The sequence below is a fragment of the Corvus hawaiiensis genome, chromosome 18, assembly GCF_020740725.1.
Source record: "Corvus hawaiiensis isolate bCorHaw1 chromosome 18, bCorHaw1.pri.cur, whole genome shotgun sequence".
Lineage (NCBI taxonomy): Eukaryota > Metazoa > Chordata > Aves > Passeriformes > Corvidae > Corvus > Corvus hawaiiensis.
In genome coordinates, this window is record NC_063230.1 from 15,454,489 (window position 1) to 15,466,690 (window position 12,202).

The following is a 12,202-nucleotide window of genomic DNA, read 5'->3' on the forward strand; positions in this document are numbered from 1 at the left end:
CATTCTTCCTCTACTGTTCGTGCTATGGGGGTTATGATGGTCTCTTTGGGAGACTGGCAGTGCTGGGGCAGTCAGATAGGATCCTTTTACCTGGCTGCCAGAACAGGATGCATTGCTGGGAAGCTGAAACCCCTAAATCTCCATACCTGTCTGCAGTGCAAATAACTCTAATATGTATATAAAATCTGGCTGTTTACATGTAGAAAGGTGAGGGATGCCTCCAGCTGTGGCAGGTTGTATCAACACCACAGAGAGGCCACAGAAGACTGGGGATTTTTTCCCGTTAGAGCTTTTTCAATATGGAAGTTCTATTCTTTTATTTTTTTCATCATTTTCCATCCAGTGGGGGACATAGGATCCTTGTGCATAACCATGCCTGTTGCCAGCTTGCTGGGAGGGGTTGTGCAGAGATGCAGGCTAAAGGGTGGTGGGGACAGCCAGAGCCTTTATCACCAGCCTGGCTTTTGATGTGTAAAATCACAGGCACCGGCCTTAATTTCCACCTCCCACATTTGTGTGATCAGGACTGCAGTGAGTGAAGAGACGCTGCTGTAATTAAGACAAGGGTTGGATCCGAGACGCTGCGCGTGGCTGGGGTGACACAGGCTCATCCCTGCCCAACAGCTTTGGGATGCCATTGCCCCCCACTTGTCCAAGCCCATGTAAAAAATAGCACAGAGTTTAGAGGTTGCAGGCTGGTGATGAGAAGACTAGCAGCAGGGTGACCCTGTGGCCATGGGCATGTGGCACTGAGTCACCTGGCAGAAACTGCAGGGTTGGAGTGCCAGGTGGCTGCCCCAGGGATGCCACTACCCACTGGGGACCAGTCTCCCAAAGGTCCCCAGTGTAGGGAAGCTGTGTAGGGGTACATCACAACAGTCTGTCCTTCAGCACGTGGCTACCCAGTCCCCTCTCCTTTCAAATAGACATGAGTCACGACAACAACACTCTGTACCAGTGTTCTTCAAGGGAACACTCAAAGCCATGGAAATATTATTTATTATTTGTGGCCTGTGCATAAAGTGTTGCCCGTGACCGAGTGGCTGCTGTGACTGGTGCCACCAGTCACGACAGGCACCTCTGGGGCTTCTCACTGCTTGTGATTGGAGCCAAGGATGAGAATTCCTAATAAGAGATGTGGTTGTTCACAGGTGATGCTCAGCTAAGCCTGTTCCCCCTTGCCAAGCCTCAGTTTTGGGGGACACTGCACAGGATGAGCGCTGCCCTGAAGACCTCTGGCTTCAACCCAAGAGCCTGAAGATGATCCTGAGCACCCAAAATGCCTGTGCTTGACCAAGTGTCCTCACTGCAGCCTGCAGGGTCAATGGCTTCCATCTCACTCTGGTCCCAAGCTGCCCTAAGCACAGTGCGGTCTCGGGCAAAACAAAATACTTTCCAAATGTGCAAATTGATGGTAATATTTCAGCCAGGGACACTTGCAGGCATGTTTTTGTTGGGATCCAACTGCCCAAACCCTTATGAAATACTCCAAAGCTGGCGGGACCTTCTGGGGATGTTCCCAGAGCCACCCCATGATGAGTCCTGGGCAGATAGAAGTTCTCATTACTGCAGATGGGATGTGGGGTTTAGATCTAGTTTCTTTCTGAACTATGTGGGTAGGACTTAACGGTCCTCTCATCCTTCCATCCACAGAGTGCCCACATCCCAGGGACAGGTAGTGTGGGAATAGCAGCCAAAAGGGATGGAGCTGTGCAAAACTGGCCCAGGATACAGCCTGGAGGCAGCTGGGAGGGGCTGAGCCACAGGTGTGAGGCCACTGAGTGGCCGAGGGTCCCAGCATTCACTGAGACTTATACGGCTAGAGGGATTCCCAGGTCCTTGGTGAGGAGAGGGGCTCTCACTCTCGTGTGGGAGTGGCTGTTGCTGTTTGCCCAGCTATGGTGGTCTGGTACATACACGACTGGTGCTTCATAATTCGGCGTGACTTGTAATATCTAAAAAAATAACACTGTTTACTGATGGGCAGATTTGTTATTCCTTAAATTAACATTTGGGGCAAGGGAAGTGCTGGTAGAAGCAAGTTCTATGTTGAATGGTTCATCTCATTTGCCAAAGTCAGGCACTGTACAATTTGAATCTCTCTGGGGAGAAGTGTAATCGGAGGGTTTGTTCGGTCTCTGCTCTGTTCTGGTTGTTTTCTGCAAAGCTGCTTTGGTCCCGGCTTATGATTAACACGGGTTCTCACTGAAAGCAGAGTCATCTGGTAGACACAGGAAAATGCTCTGGACTGGTCATAACAGGTTAAATTATTCATTTCAGTTAGTTTGTTTTAATAATTAAAGATTTTTTTTTTGGTCATGTTTTGCAAACAGTCCAATGCACCCCGGTGATGCAGGGCTCTTTATCTGTGGGTAATTTCTTCCAGCTCATGCAGCCTGTGGGGTGCTCCTGAAGTACTTCTGCAGAGTTCCTGGTATTTTCACCTGAGGGCTGGTCACCTGAGAATTGTGATATTATTGCTTCCTCTGGTTTAATAGCCTTGCTTGTGAAGCCAGAAGGCTCCTTTTTGTTCTGTTCACCAGTTGCCCACAGCATCAATAATTGTTTGAGGCATTTGTACAGCTAATAGAAAGAACCTGTCAACAAGAAAAGCTCATTGTAATACCACTGCTTTAAAGAGACTGGGGAAAGCAACAAAGCCAGCCAGAAAGTAAATGTGTTGTTCCTGTAGTCACATAGATCTGGGGACAGGAGACATAAGTAGAGCTTAATTCTCTCCCAAATGGATGCTCTATTTCACATGCCAGCACAGCTTCTGATTTATGGATTTCTCAACATCACAATATTTTAATTGCTAAAAACTAAATGGGAAGATGCAGCTAAATCCTGACCTAAAAGCCTCTGAGGTAGATACAGGGACTGCAGCTGCTGTTACTAGTCCTTGGACCAGTCCTAGGACTGAGCATGGTGATAACAGCATTTGAATTTGAGGACTGGAGAATTTCTACAGTCTCTTGAAAGGGATATAGAGCCATGCTGCAAACTTATTTAAACAGGCAGCCTGTGCCCTGAGGTTATCTTGGGCTAGGCTACCAAGCCCCTGTAAATGGGGAATCAGTTAAGCCGTGCTGGAGGTTAAACTCTAAAGGCTGGGATGGAGGCTGAGAGCTCTGAACAAGGGTGTGAACAGGCCAAGGTCTGGTGCTCCTGGTCATACTGCAAGGAGACAGGTCTGAAGTCCATCCTGGAGAAGACACTGTCCTAACAAAGGATCTGGTAAATGGAGTTAGCAAGGATTTGTTTTGATTTATAGTAGTCTGTTCAGTTTGCTGCCGGATTGGCTTTGTTTAATGACTGAAACTGAAGGAGTAGGAGCTCATCTCTGTGAGACTGGGAGAGTATAGATTTAACTGCATTGTGCCCTCCGTGTGACATTCACTTTCCCTACGTACTGTGAGCTGTGTGTTGTTCAGGTCTGATGAGATGGGCGGGCTCATTAAACTCATTAAGCAAAATCAGAACCTCTCATGCCACCTCTTAGGAGAACCTCCACATGTATTCTCAGTTTGGTAAAGCACAATTTGTACTTCTTTTAAAAGAATTCATCATTCTCTTGCTCATCTTGGTCTCAGTCCAGCAGGAAGATAGGAGTGGTTGGAAATTCTCTACACAGTCTGTTTGGGTGATGTCAATAGCCCTATGTCAGATACTTGGGAGGTTTGGAGATTTTAAGTAAAAACCCAAACATCTGTGTGCTGACAGAGCCTCCCCACTGCACGCAGGGCAGGTGTCCTCACTCCAGTGACTGAGAGGGCTCAGGGAGCCTCCTGATGCTGGAATTCCCTTGGACATGAGCCACAGCTCCTGCCCTCCCTGCTGTATGGATGGGACAGGGTGGAGGAGCGTGGGGAGAAGAAGGTCAAGGCACGTTCTGTTCCCTCAGTCCATCTCCAGCAGATGTTTTCTGAGGAGCGCTGCCCAGCTGGCTCTGCTCACAGCAGCCTCCAGGCAGATTTGGACTCTGATGACCCTTGTACAAAATTCTCCAGGAAACCGGGGGTAGTCCTGTCCTGTGCCCAGAAAACCCTGAATTTACAAAGTCTTGGCTTTCACTTCATACAGAGAGGATGTGATTTCATGGATGAGGCACTCACTGTGATTTCTTGTGCTGTGTCAAGCAGGCAAACCTCTCCCTTGGTTACATGTGGATTGCAGCTGGGCACGTAGGGAGAGGAGTTGTGAGCTTACAAATGCTGTCAGAACTGTATCTGGTAACATTTAATTTAGCCCTGTCACAGCAGATATGAGGTTAGATTTGATCCTGTCATACCTGCTCAGAGCACAACAGTGGGCAATGCTGGTAGAGAAAGCGGGATGCCAGGGGAAAGGATTTCCCGGGTCTGGGCACATGCTGGCTTGCTGGTCTCCAGCACAGGAGGAGCCAGCATCCAGAACTGCCTGGGGTCCTGGGGTTTTGTGTGAGCTGCGAACATCACAGATCATCATCTGCAGCTGCTTCAAGAGTGGTGACTAACAGTTCTTGTGGATTCCTGTTGCTCCATCTCTTATGCTGGAGATGAGTTTTCCTCTACTGTGCTTAGCCACTGTCCATCCTACCTGGATTCGTCAATCAAGACCATACCCATGGTTCATCCTGTGTAAATGAAGCTGGAGCAAGCCTGTGAATTAACCCAACAGCTACCACACTGAAGGATGCAAAGCCAGGCACAGCCTGGGTACCAGCAGCACAGACGCTCTAAAGTGGGTTTGAAAGCACATCCAAACTGATGCCAGTATTTATGAGCCGTATGTTGCAATGGTAGTTACTTATTGTGCTTCTCAATGGAATTGAGCACTGGGGTAGTTTAGCTCCCCTCCAGTGATGTTACTGGCCTCTGGGCCCACCAGAGGACTAGAAATCATTGTGGTTTTATTTTCCATGCAAGTTCTGGCATTTTCCTTTGTAGTGAGTGGTGCTTAGGGTACGCAGGGAGAGCCAAGGTCCCAAGGTTGCTGTTCAGCACAGGATCTGTCTGCAGGCATCTGTCACCAAGATGTGCCTCTGCTAGGTGAGAGCCTCCTGTGCCTGCCACAGGCAGCCTCCAACTGCACCTGCACAATGTAGCAGGGCTATTTTCATAAACCCAGACATGAGTTACGTGGTTTAGAGCTATTTCTGTAGCAAGATAAAAGGATGCTAATTTGGTCATTTACCTGACTTCCCATCACAGTTCAACAGACCATTATACACCCGGCATTTCTTATTTTCCTTCTTAGATAACTCAATGCTGGCCAAGGATGCTTCACCATGACAGGCAGCATAGTGCAAAACTAGGATTGATTTAAAAACAAAAAAATATTACTCTTGAAACTGCTATTAGATGTTCATGTGGAATTTCAATTACACACGGATTTTTTTTTTTTTTTTTTTGCATTGTTCATTGACTTCGAGTGCAAATTTTTAGGATGTTCTGGAAAACATCCAGTGATTGAAGGACTCCCTAAAACCCTGGTGTATTAAATCTCCACCAAGAAAAACACACATTTATGTCGAAAATGCAGAATAAACTGTACCTTGTTTATATGTTTTGTCACTCTTTGGTACTCTGGAAAGAAATCTAAGCCATCTGTAGTAAACACTGTGCTGTGCTGCGCTGCTCTGCTGCCTTCTATGGGTGCGAATTGGTTCTTTGATCTTCAGTTCAAAGGGGTTGATTCTGTGGTCTGCAGAGAATTTCCTTCTGCTTCTACAACATCTATTGATTAAGTCTGTGTTTCTGGGAAGGCTCTGGGAACGGTATCCATCCAACCAAAGAGATGCTTACACCTTGTATAACATCTCTTGCAGAGTGGATGAAGCTTGTCTCCAAATCACCACAGCCCTCCTCTGTGCCCAGCTTGCCTGGCGAAGGACGTCCTCCCCCCCCAACAACCAGGAGAGTGGTGATGCGAGCAGAGCTGTTCAAATGAACATTTGAGGTTTTTTGCTAGACCCGACCACATCTGACAGGACCCGCAGGCAGCCAAGTTAGCATCCAGTTGCTGGCTGTTCCACTAATGGAACATTTAAAGCAAGGAGTAGGGAGAAGAAGTCATTAGCAGCTGCATTAACTTCCGCCCTGGATTCTGTGCACAGCGTTTGCTCAAATTAAAGAGCTGTTTGGATTCAAGCAACTCCTCTGACGGCAGCTAATGAAACTGGTCCTGCAGTTCAGCAGTGGCATCAGCCAAAATTCTGGTTGTAATCCAAACTGCAATTTTTTCTCCTAATGAATTAATCAGCTGATTGCGTGCATGCGATAGCACATTAGAGAGGTGCGTGGCAACCTTTGGAAGGGAAGTGCTGGCTCTGTGGGGCCCGGAGGCCGTTCCATTGCAGGAACATGCTCCTCCGAGTATTGCAGCACCATATGTGTTGCTCTAATTAACGGGTGTTGTTCCTGGGGTCTTTTGATCTCAGGAAAATGACTGTAAAAATTGTAATACTATAAACCTTCGATAACTTGGAAGAAAACCTCAAACAGCTCAAAGCAATTTCCTTTAATCTAGCTTGTAGTGTTGGTGATTTTTTAAAATTATTATTATTTTAAAAGCTTCCACCCTATTTAATGGTAACTGCAGAGATAAAGCAAAGTGTAATTTGGAAATTAGTTCCGGATGTTTGAGTTTTAGCTTTATTTTAGTAATCTGGGTCATTAATTTTGTTGAATAGTGTGTTTGGATTTTCTTCCCCAGCATGTGTGAAGCATGGCTGCACCCACGGTATAATGGGACTTTTGGCAGGAAAGGGAGCTTTCAAGATCCTCTCGCCCCTGGGCAACCCCACCAAAACAAAGCCTGTTTCTCTGTGGTTACCCAGCATGGAAGACAGGAGATGAGCCATGGAGGAGAGTGGTGGGGTGGTTTGTGCTCCTGCTGCAGTCCCGGGCATGGGCCACGGTGGAGAGGGACCGGGGTGCCCCTGCCAGAAAGCCAAGGGCCAGGTTCAGGTCAGGGTAAGGGTTTAACCTCGCAGCCATGACACCGCCCTTTTAAAATGAATAAAACCAATACGTCACTTGATTAATGAGAAAAGGTGCAGTCTGATAAAGCTTTTCAAAGAATATTAATAAGAGGAATCTTTTCAATGGAAAACAACTTGCTTCTGCTCAAGCCTTGGACTGCCCCAAAGATTTGGAAACTGTGACATAGTAGGATCCTCTCAGTGCGTGTTGCACATCCAAATCGTCTCTAGAGGTATGTTAGTCACTGGCTGCAAAGAGGTGTCTGGAGCAATGTTGGTGGCCATGACATGGAGCAGGGAGAGGAACCCAGGGGTGTCACCACCAACACCCTCAGGCAGAGCACTGGGGGTGCTGCCTGTACCCATGCCAGCAGTGTCTTTAATTTAACTCCAGTTTCTTCGTTCAGCTTTGATGTGATGGGGATGGAGACAGTCTGGCATAGTGGTGCAAAGCTCAGGGTCAGATCCACGAGTCTGCCAAGGAGCCAGTGACTGTGGTAAAGCTCTGCTCTTCTCTTGGCTTGGCAACAGGCTGGGTACATTGAGGATAACAATCTCCATCCCTGAGCAAAGGGAATGTTATGACCTCTACAGGATTAAGGCTGTTTTTCCCCAAGAGAAAAAGAAAAACGTCCTGATTGTTCAAGATTAAGCTTTAGAAAGATAGTAATTTTAATACTACAAGAGTAGGCAGAAGTGTGGACCCCACTTGAGTAGAATTTTTCTGCTTATCCTGATTTCTGTTTTGCTGTTTATCCTCTCATTGTTATCCTGAAGTAGTTTGTCTTCTTGTAAACGCCAGCCTACCACCCTTAAAAAGAAGTCATCAGGAAGAAAACTTGCTGACTGATTCTTTCCTTTGCCTGTGGTGGTTGAATAAGCCCATCATCTTATATAATATTAATATTTGTAAAAGCAGACCTACAGAGCTCATAAATCTTCCATAAAAGAGGGGCAATATCTACCATCTATTTTAAAATAAAGCAGGTAAGTAGGTTCTAGGACAAAAGGATATTGATACAAAGGAAGTGGAGAGATGAAAGAAATTAAATTGCCGTTTTTAATCTGAAGATTGTCTCTGCATAAATAATATATAAATAATACCAGAGGCCTCACTACTGCTGGACCCAACACTTTGCTCTGGGTGATTGCTTGACCCTGGAAAGCTCCAGTCCCTGGCAGCTCCCTGGTATTCCATTCAAGTGGCTTTAGGAGCAAAACAAAGTCCAAAATTGAAGCAGAGCTTGTTTGCAGAGGGGAGGACCGCATTACCATTTTTCTTAACTTTGTGCTTCTCCAAATGGAAAAATAAAAGTGAAAAAAATGTGTAGTTTTGGATTCTGTTAAACATTTTTTTTTAAGGCAAGAAGCGGGCTTTTCCCCATTACAGATGGGAACCTAGATAAGAAAAAAAAATACAGTTTATTTTTAGCCAGCCAAGTGAGTAATTTGTCTCCAAACACGTGTGGAGCTGCTCCGTGAAGGAACGACGCTGTGGCACTGCTAACATAGGATACCTTTGCAAAGGCAGATTGTGCTTTGGAGTCGGTTTAAGACTTTGTAAATCTTTTGTTGGGTACCGCCCATGGTAGGATGGTAAAATGAAATCATTTGAAGATTGTAGAGGCAGGGGAAAATGAAAAAATTCCTTTTTTTTTTTTTTTTTTTAACTTTTTCTAGAACCACTGTCCTGAGAGTTGAATGTTGCCATGGCTTTTGCCCACTGCTGAGGACATGGTGCAAGTCCCACCATCCAGAATAGGGCAAGGAGGCCCTCCAGCCCCCAGAAGGGACAGTGTTTTATCCATAAATATCCCATCTGTGGTTTGTAGGCAATGTGTGTGCTGCTGCTCTGCGCTGAGCAGCACGGGAGCCCTTGCTGGCAGCTGTGTTTATCTGGCAGAGAGGAGGGGCAGATGGATGGGTGGTTTTGGACCTTTCTGCCAGGCATGCAGTTCTTTCTTCTTGCTTTTTTATTTCTTTTTTTTCCTGGACCTGAGCCAATGCGGAGCCTTTCATTCTGTATTGCTCGGTGGTGGAGCCGGATCAGAAGATTCATTCTGGACTTCGCTCCCAGACCCATCTTTGATGGTGGTGATTCCCACAAAAATGGAGCTGGGATCATGTGAGCCCCAGACCTAGGTACCTACCCTGGGGCATGGCATGAGTCATGTAGTGCAGCCCCACTTATTCCCAGCCCCTCTCGGCGCTGGAATATGGTCAGACATTGGCTTCATCTGATTTTTTTTGATAAAGCAATTTTTAAACTTTTGAAATAGTTGGTAAGGCTGAATTTTCTCATGGGATTAGGTGAATTCATTTAGCACAGTACACTTTTAAGGAAAAGTTTTTATCGTGCCAGCTCAGGCAAGAAATATGTTCATAGAACTTTCAGATGAAATCCCCATTTCAGCATTCAGATGAAATCCCTATTTCATTTAAACATTTTAAGCTAATGAGAGTTGGCAAAAGAAAGAGCTATGTTTATCACAGTGGAAATAAGAAGAGGATGTGTTGAAGTTATCTCAATGGAAAATGTTTTCATATTCTTATTTATGGAAGTATGTAAGTTTAGCCTTTGTCATTATTAAGGACAAGAAAATACTTGAGAAGCTTTCATGGGGCAGACAGATAATTAGCCAGACAATTTCTGCTGTTCTTTCTCATCTCCATGCCAGCTTCGGTTTCCCTCATGAAATTTTCTGCCAAAGCAAAGGTGGAATGCTAAAGTTCAGTGTTACGAATCAGCTTTGCTTACAAGGAGAGAGGAAACCAGCCAGAACCCCTGCACTGGAAAAGAGCTGAATGAGAGCAGTCTCACAGAGGTCTATAAAACTGAGGAGGATCTGAGTAAAGCAGGATAATCTTGATGGTCTAGATGAAAAACCACTTGCAGGGAAATTGGTGCTTGCAAGGTAGATCAGGCGAAGGATTTGCAATCTCTGTCCACTTATTCCATCTTTCATGTAGAGAGCCCCTGACTTGCTTTGGGGTGTCCATTTGTGTTTGTGCTTTCTCTGTCCCTTGGGGTTAGGAAGGAAAGAGGACCTGCACAACCTCTGTTGGATATCCCTGTGCTGTTGCTTTCCCCAGCCTTTTGCTGCTGCCTCCACCCCCAGGAGCTCCCAAGGACAGGCGAGTTGTGTCTGTCTCCGGTGTGGCAGTGTCTCCACTGTCATTAAAGGCTAAATGACACTGTCTCCATGGAAGAAACCAGATTAAACTCCACTGTCCTCAGCAATTGATGGACCAGCTGCTGACCTCCGTGTCACAGCCAATTTCTCACAAAGAATCAAAGACGAATCGTATCTCTAATTTCTGTCACAAATGACTTGGCTATGCAAAGGGACAAAAAGTAGCAGGGAAAAGAGGGGACAGCGCTGGGCCTGGCCAGCAGCTCGATGACAAGGAAGGGTTGTGATGATCCTCACACATTCCCAGCAAGGTGGTGGCTAATGGAGCTGCATTAAGCGACAAGAAATGGCCAGATAAGCTGTTTCCTGAGAACACCATTCCACTGAAATAAGGCAACTGTGAAGGAGGGTGGGCAGGGAAGTGAATTGCTGTTGAGAAATACAGCACAGCAGGCCATGCTCCCCAATGGAGAGTCACACCAAGCCTGGGGATATCTGTCATAAAGCTCTGTAAGTGTGAACCTGTTTAATTGCACTTTGCAGAGAGGAGGCTGGAGGTGCTGTGGCATTCAGGGTGGCAGCTGCAGGTGACACCAAGCTATGAGACATTCAGAATGTAGCGATAAGCAGCTACTGACTTCTGGCACTAATCTGGCTACCATAAATTTGTGGCGTATTGACTGCAGTGGAAGTCTGGATCAATATCAGTCTTCAAGAGGCTCAACAGATCAATGTTTGATACAGATAAAGAAAATAGAGAGTAGTCATTTATGGCACTCCCTGCGTGCGGTATTATTATTCCTTGCTCATCCTTCTGCTAAGGGAAGGGAGGGAGAGAGAGGGAAGGTAAGAAAGGATTTAGAAAGATAATTCACGAGACATTTAAAAAGCAGTTTTAAGAAGGATATTGATGGCTTTTTTTTCCTATCCATTTTAGCCTGAAGAGAGAAAGAGAAAAGTCTTCATAAAAATACATTGTCCTTTGAGAGGCAAATTCCTATCAAACAGTGGGTTTGGGTTTAATGAGACACCTGTGGCAAGGGGATCACTTGCACATGGCTGTGCCTGCCTAGGCTTTGGGAAAGAGGGATGTCCAGGGGTTCCACAGCTCCCTGCTGCTTTCTGGTGGTAGAGAGACCCACACCTGGCTCTAAATACTTTAGGGCAACTGGCAGGAAGATTATTAAACCAGGGAGCGTGGAAATGCTGGAGAGGGGGGCTCATTTTTGTGTCAATGCTGAGGTCATCTGCATCAAGTCTTGGATGACTGTGTGATTCAAAGGGGGCTTGGAGACTTCATGGTTGAGTGTATTTCCAAACAAAATCTTGGTGTTGTGAAGGTCAAGGTAAAACAAGCCACTCCAACAGAATCATTTAAGTGGGAAAAGACTCCTGCCTGAAGGAGGGCACCTCTCTGCTCTCCTCCCCTCCATGACCATCTTGCCACAGGGCCATCGAGCTTCCGCTGCTCGGGGCACAATTAAGGAGAAGCAGCTAATTAAGCTAACGCCCTCAAACCATCAGGGTGCACTGAAGGAAGAGGACCTTCAGAGCGTCTTTCCCTGTGTCTGTATTTCCTTCCTTTTCTCTTCTCATTTCCCCCTCGCCTTGTTTCACAGGACTGGCTGACAAAATTTGGGTATCTGCCTCCTCCGGACCCTGTCACAGGGCAGCTGCAGACGCAGGAGGAGCTCACCAAGGCCATCACTGCCATGCAGAGGTTCGGAGGGCTTGAGGCCACAGGAGTCCTAGGTCAGTGGCTGATGACCCCTCCTCTCCTTGGTGCAGAGCGAGGCAGGGATATGGCTTCTTGCAGGTCCGCGGGGGAAAAGGGACTTGTAATTGTGTTCTGGAGCAGCATCAGCAAAAGCTCCAGGAGAAGCTCACGTGGGTGGAGCATACAGCCCAGTTTGCAGCTGTAAGAGTAATTACATGGCTCAGGTGCTCTGTTGCCTTGTGGTTTCAAGAACCTGAGGCAAGCAATTATTTCAACAGACCCACAAACCCTTGGGGTTCTCAGTGTGCTTAAAATAGCTCTTGGTGTGTTCCAAAAATAAGTAAACCAACAAAAAGCGTAAAAAAGACAAGGGGAAAAAAAGGGGGA

General features: G+C 46.4%; 1 protein-coding gene across 1 annotated transcript in view; it reads left to right on the forward strand.

The window, feature by feature from the left end:
- MMP17 (matrix metallopeptidase 17) overlaps positions 1-12,202 on the forward strand; it is a 62,646-nt gene that overhangs the window by 26,989 nt on the left and 23,455 nt on the right. Inside the window, exon 2 of the mRNA XM_048322900.1 lies at positions 11,718-11,850. Coding sequence (XP_048178857.1) covers positions 11,718-11,850 — 133 coding nt within the window. The remainder of the gene's footprint in view (positions 1-11,717; positions 11,851-12,202) is intronic.